The sequence below is a fragment of the Ictalurus furcatus genome, chromosome 17 (assembly GCF_023375685.1).
Source record: "Ictalurus furcatus strain D&B chromosome 17, Billie_1.0, whole genome shotgun sequence".
Classification (NCBI taxonomy): Eukaryota; Metazoa; Chordata; class Actinopteri; order Siluriformes; family Ictaluridae; genus Ictalurus; species Ictalurus furcatus.
Genome location: NC_071271.1, coordinates 6054789 through 6069327, shown reverse-complemented (window position 1 = coordinate 6069327; position 14539 = coordinate 6054789). Strand labels below are relative to the sequence as shown.

The following is a 14539-nucleotide window of genomic DNA, read 5'->3' as shown; positions in this document are numbered from 1 at the left end:
GTACATACAGTATACCTGACACATTCCTTACATTATTTATTGCAGTTTGTGGAAGTATTTCATCCAGGCTATGGGGGTATGTGAATACATGAAGTCACCATTTGAAGATTTGCATTGAGAAGTTATTCTTTTTTTGCATACTGCAGGTCAGAACTGTGACTTAAACATAAAGGGTTAAAGTCAAATGTGCCTTATGATGAGTGAAGACTTTGAACAGGCCTTTAGACTACAGAGTGTAAACCCGACATTATTTATGTGTTTGCATAAAATTATTGTGAATAAACTTGTGCTAAATTAATTTCAGACACATTTCTTTGCATACAAGTGCGGAAAACAGATAAGTAATTGCAACTGATACACAACATGATGTCATTCATTAAAGAACAATAATAAAGACACAATGCAGTTCATGTTCATGCTGAAACCCAGATAGTTTTACAGTATGGCTACTACGCAACATATCTGCAAGTAAGAATTAACTCATGAACTGTTATATGTGAAGGATTTTTCAATGAGACTTTTTTCTATGAGATGAGAGTGAAATGTAATGTATTTGTATAGCTGTATAGTTTTTATTCCATGTATCCAGAAAATGGATGATTGCAATACTTAGTAAAAAAAAAAAAAAAGAATGCCTGCACCCCTACTCATTCATACAGTTATCCAATCAGCCAATCAGGTGGCAGCAGCACAATGCATAAAATCATGCAGATACAGGTCAAGAGCTTCAGTTAATGTTCACATCAAACATCAGAACGGGGAAAAATGCGATCTCAATGACTTTGACCATGGCATAGATGTCAGTGCCAGATGGGTTGGTTTGTGTACTTCAGAAACTGCTGATCTCCTGGGATTTTCATGCACAACAGCCTCTAGAGCCTCTAGAGCCTCAAAAACAAACAAACAAACAAACAAAAAAACAGCCACTGAGTGGTAGTTCTTTGGGCAGAAATGCATTATACAATAAAAATAAAAAAAAAGCACCCTTTTTTTTTTCTTTTTTTTTTTTCTTACATGCACATAACATGTCATATACAGTTACGGGGTAAATGATGTTTGAAAGTACAAAAGTGCTCTTTGTTTAAATCCCATACCCTATGCTACAGGTTCCCAACACTGGTCCTTATACATTTTAATGTTTTCCCAGCTCTAACGCACCTACTTCAACTCAAAAAAAGAATGTTAATTAGCTGAGTAGTTGAATCAGCTGTTTTGGGAGGAGGGAAAACAATAAAATATGCAGGACAGAGGGTTCTTCAGGACCAGGGTTGTGACATCATGGTTGCGCCCCTGTATACGCCCCCCCCCCCCCCCCCCCCCCCCCCCAATTCTCGTCTTCCTTCCCCTTCCCCCTCCCTCTCGTCTTTCTTCCCCTTCCTTGCAAGAACAACAAGCACTGGAGGGCAGCAGAGAGCATCGTCAATGTGTTGCTGCTTTTCTTTTCTTTTGGGAAGACAGGAGGATGGTCGGGAAAAGACGCTAGGAATGAATCTGCATGCTGTAATCGGGCACTTCCGTAGCCTCGAGCATATAAGAAGTTTTCCTGTTAACGGTGCCGCCAACCATACTTCCTAAATAGGACTAAAGCGAATTTCAAACACAACTGCTTCGTGCTAGCAACGCTTTTAAAAAGAGCAAAGCGAAATCTCATCTGTGCTGAGGTAAGTGCAGAAGACTGCGTCCCAGACCGCAAACCTACTACCCTACTAAATAGTGTGCTGAAAGTACGCCTCCAATGGTAAGAAAATAAAAATGCATACTGTTTAGTGCGGTAGTACTGTAGGATTGCGGCTTGGAATTTTCCAGCTGAACTTTTGGAATGTATACACTAGAGTCTGGTTTCTTAGCAACTAGTTTTATTTTACTCATAAAGACCGTATTAAGCGAAGTGCTTGAAACGCCACATTTTAAAAAACTCTGTACTCTTTTATTCCAGTATGAATTTCAGTTTTAGAAGTGTAATGTTATGGTATAAATTAGCATGCTAAACGTTAAAATGGTGTTGGAGTTGATAAAATAAGGAAACAGATACAGCAGTTTGGAGGAACTTTAGCCGGGTTGGATTTCTTTGTCTACAGATTTGTAGGATTAGCATGGCAGATTAGTGAGGCATCATCGTAGCCACATTTATGTATTTCTCTTATTTATTTCTCTTATTTATTTATTTATTTATTTATTTAAGCTGAATGGCTGTTTACAGATCAGCAGAGCAGGTAAACTGACCTACACCAGGCCTGGTGGTGGAGACATAACGGTATAATAACGTTTAGCCCGGTATCACTGATGGGAAGTTCGGATCATTTTACTGACTCGGATCTTTGAATCTTTTTCAGCAAAATGAACGAATCTTTTTTTCCCGAGTCATTTCGTTCATTTCAGCAGAATATAATTAAAATGTTACATGTTAAATTTCCCCCAACACATCTAGTACTTAAACTATAAAATAAACTATAGGCTAATGCAGCCAAGGCCGAATGATGAGATACAGAAATGAGTGATTAATTGTTTAGCTGGTCTTCAGGCTATGCAGTCTGTTAGTTCAGTGGTTTTCAAAGTGGGGGCCGCCAGGGGGCGCCCGGGGGGCCTCAACAATTTGGTGTGAAAAATAAATAAATACATGATTTTCTCTTTCTCACTCTCAGACAACCACACACACACACACACACACAATCAATTCCTAATCTAATGTAATGTAAAGATGCAAGATGTAATTATTAATTAAAACAAAGGGGGGATATATTCAGAAGTCTGTATTTTTAATGTGTCTTGAAGACATCTTGCAAAAGGAGGGCCTTGGTCAAATGTTAATGCCATTTGGGGGGTCTTGCAATGGAAAAGTTTGGGAACCACTGTGTTAGTTCACCTCACCTCCCGATCAGAGTCGTTCTTCTTCATGTTCTTTTTTAGTTCTTCTGTCACGTCACGTTTGTCACGTCTGTTCCCTGGAAACAGAAATGATTAGTTCATCTCTCGAGTCTTCGGGATCGAGTCGTCCGTTCTTCTGGTGAGCGCCCCAGTGACGTGATAAACAAATGACTCGAACCTGAAGACTCGGGAGGTGAACTAATCATTTCTATTCACTCAAGTTAAAGCAGAAACTTAATATTCTGTTCAAAGTATAAAAGGAAATTTGCAAGAAAGACTCACAAAGGAAAAAGACATCCTCTCACATCACACACTGATTTCAGTTAATGATGCAAAATTAGTGCCTCTTTCACCAAGGAATGTCGAAATACATTAACTAAGGCTAATTAACAGCTTTATTCCTAATCTCTCAGAGGTTAGCCAGCATGACATTATAACTCTGACCATACAAACTTTTGAGCAAACTTTTGAACAGGGTAATCGTTGTAAATTGTTGTTCTTTTGTTTAATGATTGGAATTTAGATCAACTCCTAGAAGCTGTCTGATGTAAAACAGTCTCTTTATGACTTTTAAAAAATACATGGCTGTCATCGTTGAATTATACAACAGTTAGTTCCAGTCCACTAATTTGATTGGACGAATAGCATTCCAAGAGTGCTAATAGTGTCTCTATTTAGCATTTAATGTAAATATTCTGATTTCTCACATTTCAGTTTTCTATTTAAAAAAAAAAATGCTTCCCAGCTTTAACTTGATTCCACAATACAAACTAAATAGCCGGAGACCGAGACATTATATTGACATGAGGTCAGAAAGCTCATGTAGAACAGCAGTAACTATTCCATTGACTTAATCATGAGGTGTGTTACCTCACACATTGTGAGGTGTGATTCATACCCTGGTGTTTCTCCCACAGGGCCTTCATCATGAGTGTCCTGCCTCCTGTGCGCAAGGACCGCATCATTAGCCAGCTTCCTAAGGTAATACGTCACTCATCGCGACGAACTCTGCTGACTTCACATGGCTGAGTCATTCAGCTATTTATTCACTACATGTTATGGCTCACTAACCACATCTTTAGTTTTGAGGGTAGGACTTTGGGCAAAGGTTCGTTGGGGGGGAAAAATGTTTTAAAACTGTTGTCAAAGAAAGTACTGATATTTAGTGGTGGTTTATAGTGTTTATTATATTTTGTAAGTTTTTGGTACACAATACAGTCTATAGAGACTATCAAGAACTATAACTAGCTTGTAAACATGGCAAAGAAGTATGTTTCTGGATAACAGGACATTTTAGACAAGCACTTCGTCAGCTGTGCAAACAAAGGGAAGAAACAGCATCATCTATGCACAATTTTAAGTTGTTACTCTACTGTGAACTTTAAGGAAGTTTCTGTCTGCCTTTAATGACAGTGTAGCCCTATAAAGATCAGTGACGGTGGTTCTGGTATTATTTTTCTTATTTTTACTGCTGTAATTTCTCTCTTATTTAAGATGACCAAGTATCCATATCTCATTTGCTTTAGTGCTTCAGTAAAGAGGCCACGTTACACACAGAAGATGGATTTAATTCCAAAGTGAAGACCGCTTGCCAGGAGCAGAGAACTGGCACTGTGGGGTGAGTCTACAGCTTTAATGCCTGTTTAAAGGCTTCTCAATCCCAGTGTTTCTCAATCCCAGCTCTTATGGTTTTTTCCTCCCATCAGCTAATTATCAATTTCTTTATTACAGTGAAAACACAAACATTTACCTCAGGACCGAATTTAAACAAAAATGTTCTTGATTTGAAATCATTATTCTCATAACCATAATTTTCTTAAGTGAGGTATATATGCTGTATTTATAGGTCTTTTAAGGCATGAGAGGAAAAAAGCTTTCATCTATAATCCGTCCCCTCGTTCTAATCCTTGATTGATTGTGATGGACTAATTTACAATAGCATTCGCTGTTTAACAGAATGTTTAATTTACTCTCTCATTTTTAAAGGTTTAAAATCTCCAAGGTTATTGTAGTGGGAGACTTGGCTGTAGGGAAAACATGTCTGATTAATAGGTAAGCATTACTTTTCTTGGGTGAAAACAGTGCAGAAACCACTGGTTAATGTTTACTAAAGAATTAACTTTGCCAGACAATGTTAAAATGTAAAATACAGTGCAGTAAAATATTAAAGTTTCATTTAGTGTTTTAACTTTTATCATCTGCTTTTTAGATTTTGCAAAGATGTCTTTGACAAAAATTACAAAGCTACCATTGGTGTAGATTTTGAGATGGAGAGATTTGAGGTGCTTGGAGTTCCATTCAGCCTTCAGCTGTAAGTATTGAGCATAGTTTAGCATGTGTCTCTCAATCTTACAAACCACTGAATAGTTACCGGTTTGTTCTTTCTTGTTGTAGGTGGGACACTGCAGGTCAGGAAAGGTTCAAGTGCATTGCTTCCACATACTACAGAGGAGCTCAGGGTTAGTACATTTGTTCATATACAGAGTTAGTATGTGTGGAAATAAATATTATATATATTTGTACATGCATACAATGCTGTGAAAGTTTTTTTTTTTTCTTTCTGTTTTTGTGTAAATCTCGTACTAAATAGTTTTAGATCTTCAAATAAAATACAACATAAAACAAAGGCATCCTGAGTAAATACAAAAAAAAAGACTGGACATTCTCCTTTAGGATTTTCTGGTAGAGAGCAGAATTAATGTTTCTCTCAATTATTGCAAGTTGCCCAGGCTCTGAAGCAGTAAAGCATCCCCACACCATCACACTTCCACCACCATGCTTGACTATAGGTATGATGTTCTTTTTGTGTAATTCTGTGTTTGGTTTACACCAAATGTAACGGGACCCCTGTCTTCCAAACAGTTCCACTTTCAATTCCTCAGTCCACAGAACATTCTCATGAACGGTGACCTTTGTTGACGCAAGAGAGGCCTGTAGTTCCTTTGATGTTGTCCTTGTCTCTTTTGTGACTTCCTGGATGAGTAGTTGCTGTGCTCTTGGAGGAATTTTGGAAGGTCAGACACTTCTGGGAAGGTTCAATACTGTGCCGAGTTTTTCCATTTGGAGATAATGGCTCTCACTGTGGTTCTTTGGAGTCCCAGAGCCTTTAAAATATCTTTGTAACCCTTCCCAGACTGATGTATTTCAATCACCTTCATCATTTCTGGATTTTTTTTAAACTTTGGAATAGTGTGTTACTGGGTAAGACCTTTTAACCAACTTCATGCTGTTGAAAAAGTTCTATTTAAGTGTTGATTTGATTGAACAGGGTTTGCAGTAATCAGGTCTGGTTGAGTCTAGTCCAGCTGAACCCCATTATGAATGCAGTTTCATAGATTTGGGGAATTAGTAACTATGGGGGCAAATACATTTTCACACATGCCCAGTTGGTATTGGATAACTTTTTTTGCTTCAATAAATAACATTATCATTTAAAAACTGTATTTTGTGTTTACTCAGGTTGCCTTTGTTTTGTCTTAGATTTTGTTTTAAGTTCTAAAACTTAGTAGTATGTTTAGTATGAGAGATACACAAAAACAGAAGAAATCAGGGCAAATACTTTTTCACAGCACTGTACATACATAGTTGGGCATACATCGATGCACGAGGACAACAAAGACTATCCCATCCCAAATGATAGAACAACCACAAAAATCTTTTAATGATGGTTACAGGAGGAATGTGTGACAGCATACAGTGTATTGCACCCTGCTGTGTATGGGACTGCCTAGCCGCAAACCGGTCAGAGTGCCTCTGCTAACCCCTGAAGCACTCTGGGTGCTTTATTTCACATTCTGATGTTAGCTAGAGTCAGTGAAGCTCAAACATATTTTTTAATCTTCTCCACTATACTGAGTTGAATATAGAGTATTTGCAGCTATGAACTTCCAATAACTGCACTGATTTCTTAACTCTGGATTGAATCAGCTGGAAAAGGATGCCTGAATGAAGCAGAGAGACTTACCCTAACCCTAACCCTCTGTGTGTGCATTATTAGCATGCTAGCTTGTATGCTAGACCATTACCGTGAATGCACCATTCTTATGAGAAGTGTGTTTTGCCTAAAACTCCTGTACCCTCTCCTGATTCAAGATTCAGAAGAGGGGGTGTGGGCTTGATGTTTATTACACTTCATGGCATATAAGTGGTATGTTCTGACAATTAATCTAATTTATTATGCAGTCTGTTGAATGTACTGTTTAATACGCAGACGTATCAAACCATTCTCCCTTTCACTTTGCGAAAGCCCCTGATTGTCAATCATTCATTCACACTATACTTAATACACCTAATAAAAACCCTTCTACCATCCGCGATCTATGCATCTCAGATTTAAAATGAAAAGCTTGTGCTGTAGAGAATTGAGGTGAATCACACCACCCTTAAGCATGTTAAGATTTCAACTGGCATGTAACTACATTTTAAACTTTTGTTTGGTGAAAGTCAGTAAAAAGTACTGCTTATCTGCCATTGTTATTGATAATGTATAAACTTAATCTTTTTCAGCCATAATAATTGTTTTTGATTTGACTGATGTGGCCTCACTAGACCATACCAGGTAAAGTATATAACTTCTAACATTCATAAAGAAAATTGACTTCTACAGAAGTAAAAATGTACAAAATACACTATATGGCCAAATGTTATATGTGGAAGCACACAATTGTCTAGAATACCTTTGTATGCTATTTCTACTTGACGGTTCCCCTGTGCACAAAACGAGCTCCATGAAGACATGGTTTGCCAAGGTTGGAGTGGAAGATCTCAAATGACCTGCAGAGCCCTGACCTCAACCCCACTGAACACCTTTGGGATGAAGTGGAACATCGATTACACCCCAGGCCTCCTCACCCAACATCAGTGCCTGACCTCACTAATGCTCTTGTGGCTGAATGGGCAAATCCCCACATCCACACTCCAAAATGTAGTGTAAAGCCTTCCCAGTAGAATGGAGGTTATTAAAGCAGCAAAGGGGGGACAAAATTTTGAATGAGGACATATGGGTCTGACTGGTCAGTTGTCGCCATACATTTGGCCACATAGTGTAGATTAAAAGTGCTTAGAAATGTATTTTAGGCAACATAATGTCTCCTTTTAAAGGCAATGGCTGGAGGATGCTATGAAGGAGAACGACCCCACCAGTGTGTTGCTCTTCTTGGTAGGCACAAAGAAAGATCTGATTGTAAGTGTTTCTTTTTTATATTGTAATGTTGAACAGATTTTTTAAAAAATGCTGCAACATATTGTTTACCCCACTGTTGTGTGTTCCTGTAGTCCCCGGCACAGTATTCTCTTAATGAACAGGACGCCATTAAAGTGGCCCAAGAAATGAAAGCGGAGTACTGGGCTGTGTCTTCTTTGTCTGGTAAGATCTTGCTGCTGAATAATAATACTACTAATAAAAAATAATATTTAGTTAGGGCTATGATGAAAATAAAGTATGGTGGGATACTGTAAAAAAAAAAAAAAAAGGCTTTCTAAATAATTACACATGTTGTTCTATGCTAATATAGATTTTTTTTCATGACCTCACAAAAAAGTCAGCGTAAAACTAACACTGGGCAACAGTTTGGTCAATGTTGGGAGCATCATGTAGACTGTGGTGAGAGAGGGGAAATCAAACGCTTGTGTCTCGGTGCTAACAGAACTGAAGTGCTCTCATGCGTGACAGTTTCTCTACATGCTCGCTTCACTGCTCCACACTCGTGATACCTTTTTGTTGCATCCAATTCCTTGTGCTAATTTTTAATGACCACGCTGTAATAGCTGCTGTGCACGTTCGGGTCAGCCAAACTTGCATTCTCTAGTAAAGATACGGTTTACATGCCATAGCCTGAGCTTTATGAACTGAAAAGAATGTGTACAAATAATTATTTCGCCATGTTACCTACACCACTAATGACCATGATCTGTCTACCTGCTGCAAGAACATACATGCTTCACACATTAATGTGGTATTCATATTCTATTGTATATCATGTTATCATACTCAACATGTTTAAAAGTTCAGTTTTGTTCATGTGTGGGAATACTAGGGTCTTGCTTTGATGTGAATGAAATTGATAAATATGTTAAAAATAAATGTTGTTCACATTGCGGCTTTATGTGCCACGCGTCATATCAGCCTGTAGTTCTAATGAGGTGACTGGTCTTTTTACTGGAGGCATTGATCTCAAGCCCAGGCTTTCTGTGTCAGTCACTGCAGATAGTATGCCTGCTGTTATCAAGTTACAGCTTCAGTGTGCTAATAAACATGTATAAGAACCCATTAATGAAATCGGTGGGATAGCCCAGCAACTCTCCCATGGGCTGATGTACCATGAAATAGATTAGGCATTCGTCCAGTCATATGAGGTGGAGGATCCAACAGAAATTTTGCCAAGGCTGCTTTGACGCCAGCGTATACACTCTCAGTGCTACTGCTGTATGTACTCATGCTTCTCACTCTCATTTTCAATCTGCTGCAATGCTTTGAGCTACCAGCATGCACTGCTCTGCAAGTTCACAGAATGAGACGCAACCACTGAGCACATCAGTGTATAAAGTGTCTCTGTATGCAAGGTGCTTGTACACTGCGCTATTATATCTGTCAACAGCTTTCGCATTTGTCCCATGCCCTTTGTCAGTTCTTCATCTCTGCTTTCCCTCACAGTAAAGGCCATCTCTCCTCTTCCATGGGACTGCTCAGCAGACTCAGTCCACTTTTATTTGTACAGCTGCAACACCGCAAGCTGTGTTGTGGTCTGTGTCTGCTTTTGGGTTCACTTCTCACTGCAGCTGTGAAGTACCAGAGGAAGGTGACGCATAGACAAAAGTATTTCATAACCTGCGAGGCACACTGCATGTGTCGCTATTGACACAGATTGTTGGGAAAGTTGACAAAGTTCATCAATGCACAAAAGTTTATAATTTTTTTCATTCAACACACTCATGGAGAAATTAGTAAAAACCAATATTAGAAATGCCTTCACCTATGGCACACCTCTGTTTACTCTCTATGATTGTGCAGATTTGAACAATAAAAGGATTAACAAAAATCAAAGGATAAACACTATACTCAGTGTCCTGAATCCACTTTCTCGACAAAGCGAGACTGGGAAAGAGTGTGGCACTTGTCGGAAAGTGTGACAAAGCGGGAGCCATTTATAGACTGCACATGTGAGGTTGCTATTAGTACTCAGGAAAAAAAAATTATTATTTGTGAAAGAATCCACCATGGCATCTGGAAAAAGGAAGTAGCTCTACATGTTTAGGGAAACAATTTAATTTCGATGATACCAAACGCTGCCCTCCTTAAGCTGTTTTACTGGTTTTTGATGGGATTTAGATCTGGGTTCTGACTGGACCGTTTCAAAACATTGATCATCTGTTTCTGAAGCCATTCATTTGTTGACTTGGATTTGTGCTTTGGATCATTATTGTGCTGGAAGGTGAATTTCTATTTTTTTTTTATTTTTATTTATTTATTTATTTATTTTTATTCATCTTCAGCTGTCTAACAGAGACCTGCAGGTATTGAGCCAAAAAAAAGATAGATTGGTATTTGGAGCTATCCATGATTCCCTCTATTTTGACTACTGCCTCAGGCCCAGCTGAAGAGACGCAACCCCACAGCATGACGCTGCCACCACCATGCTTCACCCTTGATGGGTGATAAGCTGTCTTATTTTTGTGCCAAACATATCTTTTATAATGCCCAAAAAGTTCTACTTTTGTCTCATAAGACCCTAACACATTTTGACATATGGTTTGGCAAAATGTAGGCGGTTTTGGATGTTTTTTTTTGTGAGAAGGTCTAGCCACCCTACCTCATTGCCCAGAGATGTGAAGAATACGAGACATTGTTGTCACATTTAGGGAGTGACTGGTACTTGCCAGATGTTCCTGCAGCTCCTTTAATGTTGCTGTAGGTCTCCCTGATAAGTTTTCTACTTGTCCTTTTATCAAAATTGGAGGGACGTCCGGTTCTTGGTGATGTCACTGTGATGCCCCATTTTCTCCACTTGTTGTTGATGACTTTTACAGTGTTTCATGGTACATCTAATGTTTTTAAAATTGATTTGTACCGTTCCTGATTCATAACTTTCGACAATGAGATCTCGTACCTGCCTCGTAAGCTCTTTGCAGACCACGGCTTCAGCAGTTGGATAAAACCATGAAGAGATCAAGAAAATCCTACAGAATAACTTTATTTGATGATAGATGAGATGCAGACACTGTACATGAAAAATACATATTCAGTCCAGCCTGTCCAAAAGTTTCACTCCACTCTGATCATTCCTACTATTCAGCACCACTCTGAAGAAGAGTTCCCTTTTGAGTCTGGTTCCTCTCAAAGATTTCTATTTCTAAGATTTCTATAAAGCTGCTTTGTGACAATGTCTTTTGCTATACAAATCAAATTGAATTAATAGAAATTGAACATAGTGGCATTTCTGAATAATAAATCACTTATTAAAAACATAATGAAGGAATGTTAGAAATAATTGTTTAAACAGATATTGTGCTGTCTACAGGGGAAAATGTGAGGGAGTTTTTCTTCCGTGTGGCATCAGTAACATTTGAGGCCAATGTGCTGGCAGAACTGGAAAAAAGCCGCTCCAGGCGCATTGGGGATGTTGTCAGTAAGTACAGAATGAATCACTAAATAACTACAGAGATAACAACTTCTACATATAATGATTGCTACATTATGAACAAAATCTGCAACATTGGTGACATACTGACCTTCATAAATTTCATATTGAAATGTACGCTGAGTGCTGTACCATTTCATGGTATTATTTCTGGGCTCCACTGTTGAAATTTACACTCACCGTCCACTTTAATAGGAACATTGCTCATTTTTGCAGTTATCCAGTCATGTGGCAGCAGCACAAAATCATGCAGATACAGTTCAAGAGTTTCAGGTTATGTTCACATCAAACATCAGAATGGGGAATAAGTGTGATCTGAGTGACTGTAATCATGGCATGGATGCTGATACCAGATGGGCTGGTTTGAGTATTTCCTGTGTGCAGAGGGTCTGCAGTATGAAACACCTTGTTGATGAGAGAGAGCAGAGGAGAATGGTCTGAGCCTACCGGAAGTCTGTAGTAAGTATAGTATAGCACGCTTTACAACCGTGGTGAGCAGACAAGCATCTCAGAAAGCACAACATATCAAACCTTGAGGTGGTGAGCAGACAAGCATCTCAGAAAGCACAACATATCAAACCTTGAGGTGGATGAGCTACAACAGCAGAAGACCACATCAGGTTCCACTCCTGTCAGACAAGAAGAGGAATCTGAGTCTATCATTGGAAAAAGACCAGGTGATTATTTTTTCTAATCTTCAGCTGTCCAGTTTCGATGAGCCAGTGCCCATGATAGCCTCAGATTCCTGTTCTTCACTGACAGGAGTGGAACCTGATTTGGTCTTCTGCTGTTATAGCCCACCCATGTCAAAGTTTGATGTTTTATGCCTGCTTAGATGCTTTTCTGCTCACCACGGTTGTAATGATCTCAGCCTCGTGATGATCTCGTGATCCCAGCCTGTCCCTCAATCAACCACAACCTCACTGTACAGCTCGGCTCACTCACACTCATGCCAACCAGGACGGCCAGGAACCTTGGGGTGATTCTTGATGACGGCTTGACCTTTACAGACCATATCTCAGCAACTGCAAGGTCCTGTAGGTTCATCCTTTACAACATCAAGAAAATCCGACCCTACATCACCAAACAGGCTACACAGATACTAGTCCAGGCTCTTGTTATCTCTAAACTGGACTACTGCAACTCACTGCTTTCAGGCCTCCCAGCCAGCTCCATTAAACCCCTTGAGAGGATTCAGAATGCTGCAGCGCGCCTCGTCTTCAACCAGCCCAAGAGAACCCATGTCACACCCCTCTTCATCTCCCTCCTCTGGCTTCCTGTAGCTGCCCGCATCAAGTTCAAGGCCTTGATGCTCACCTACAAGACCTTGTCAGGAACAGCACCCTCCTACCTCAACTCTCTCCTGAAGGCCTACGTTCCCTCTCGCAATCTGCGATCGATTAGCGACCGACATTTAGCAGTTCCAGCTCAGCGTGGCGCAAGGTCCCTTTCCAGAACCTTCACACTAACTGTTCCTCAGTGGTGGAATGCACTTCCAATCTCAATCCGGACCGCAGAATCTCTCACCATCTTCAAAAAACAGCTAAAGACCCACCTCTTCCATGAACACCTAACCAACTCATAATAAAAATTTTTAAAAAAAATTGCACTTGCACCTCTACTCTGTGTACTTTGCTTCTTCTGGAATTCAATTAATGGATGGTAGCACTACGTATTGTTCTCTGCTTGATATATCGCTTTGCTTGTATCTTTCTCATTTGTAAGTCGCTTTGGATAAAAGCGCCTGCTAAGTGAATAAATGTAAATGTAATGAGTGATTGAATTGCTATATCCATCCTGGCATCCTGGCATCTCCACCCTTTCCAACCACAGAACTGTCTCTCACTCAGTGTTTATTTTTTTGTTTTTGGCACCATTCTATAAGCACTAGAGACTATTGTGTGTGAAAATTCCAGGAAATCAGCAGTTTCTGAAATCATAGAGAGTCATAGAGATTACACTTTTTCCCTATTCTGATGTTTGATGTGAACATTAACTGAAGCTCTTGAGCTGTATCTGTATGATTTTTATGCATTTTGCTGCTGCCACGTGATGGCTGATTGGATTACTGCATAAATGTACAGGTATTCGGGTGTTCCTATCAAAGTGGACTGTGAGTGTATATAAAGAATATATATGAAGTATAAATAATAGCATGTGATATGATTGTCTATTAAAAAAAATTGAAGCCAACTTAAATTTACGCAATTTAACAAGGTATACTAATTTTTCTGTCTTTTTTCTTCACAGAAATCAGCAACAACTCGAGTAACTTGTATGCAACTTCTAAAAAGAAACAGCCAAACTGTTGTCAGTAAAGGGAGTGAAAACCTGAGATATTTGCACTGAATTAAATGATGGTACCAAAGTGACCTTATAGGTACAGACAAACAAGGGAGACTATAAAGTGTTAAATGTTTATTAAGAATATGTGATTAGTACAGGCTGGAGTAAACATTCCTTGATTTTTTTTTTTTTTTTTCTCATTTTCTTTTTCATTTCTGTGGTTAAAGTTTTTAGTCCCCCCCCTCTTGCACAAAATTTTTTCCTTCTGTTCTGTGCTTGATGTTTGAATTATTATGGTACTGTGGCATAAATCATAACGGTCAGGTAATTTGTTAATTCTTTAGTTTACATTGAACACTTTTATTAAGATCATACTGAATTGCACAATTAAGTGACAGTTATTGTATTTTAATATAAAATGCAGTTGCAATAAGAAAGTAGTATTAAGTACACCAACAGAAATTTTAGATACATTTCTATAGTTCGATAGGAGTTTTGTACCGTTTTACACAGTAATGTGCTGAACAATTTATGGCTTTTTTTTGTTATACATGTTCTTGTTTATATATTGTATACTCTGTTCTTAAATTGGTTTAATTAAAATTTCTTAAGTATTTTCCATGGCTTGTTGCTTAAGAATTTTGTTTAAAGTTTATCCTTTTTAGATACAAAAAAAAATGTGAGCCACATGTATTTTCAATAATCCTATATTATGAATTACTTCATGTTCTTCGTTTAAGTCTTAATAATAA

At 38.7% G+C, this 14539-nt stretch overlaps 1 protein-coding gene across 1 annotated transcript; it reads left to right on the top strand.

Annotated features, from left to right (window-relative positions):
• Positions 1 to 1369: 1369 nt before the first annotated feature.
• rab34a (RAB34, member RAS oncogene family a) lies at positions 1370 to 14406 on the top strand. The gene is made up of 11 exons (XM_053647315.1): positions 1370 to 1661; positions 3783 to 3846; positions 4392 to 4483; positions 4852 to 4917; positions 5075 to 5176; positions 5260 to 5324; positions 7372 to 7423; positions 7966 to 8047; positions 8140 to 8230; positions 11382 to 11489; positions 13752 to 14406. Exons 2-11 carry the CDS (start codon positions 3793 to 3795, stop codon positions 13817 to 13819), a joined length of 780 nt encoding a protein of 259 aa, XP_053503290.1. The 5' UTR covers positions 1370 to 1661; positions 3783 to 3792; the 3' UTR covers positions 13820 to 14406.
• The last annotated feature ends 133 nt before the right edge of the window (positions 14407 to 14539 follow it).

Coding starts and splice junctions, on each gene's coding strand:
- rab34a (XM_053647315.1), top strand. CDS start 3,793: ATGAGTGTCCTGCCTCCTGTGCGCAAGGACCGCATCATTAGCCAGCTT. Junction 5,177..5,259: donor GTTCCATTCAGCCTTCAGCT/GTAAGTATTGAG, acceptor TTCTTGTTGTAG/GTGGGACACTGCAGGTCAGG. Junction 11,490..13,751: donor GCGCATTGGGGATGTTGTCA/GTAAGTACAGAA, acceptor TTTTCTTCACAG/AAATCAGCAACAACTCGAGT.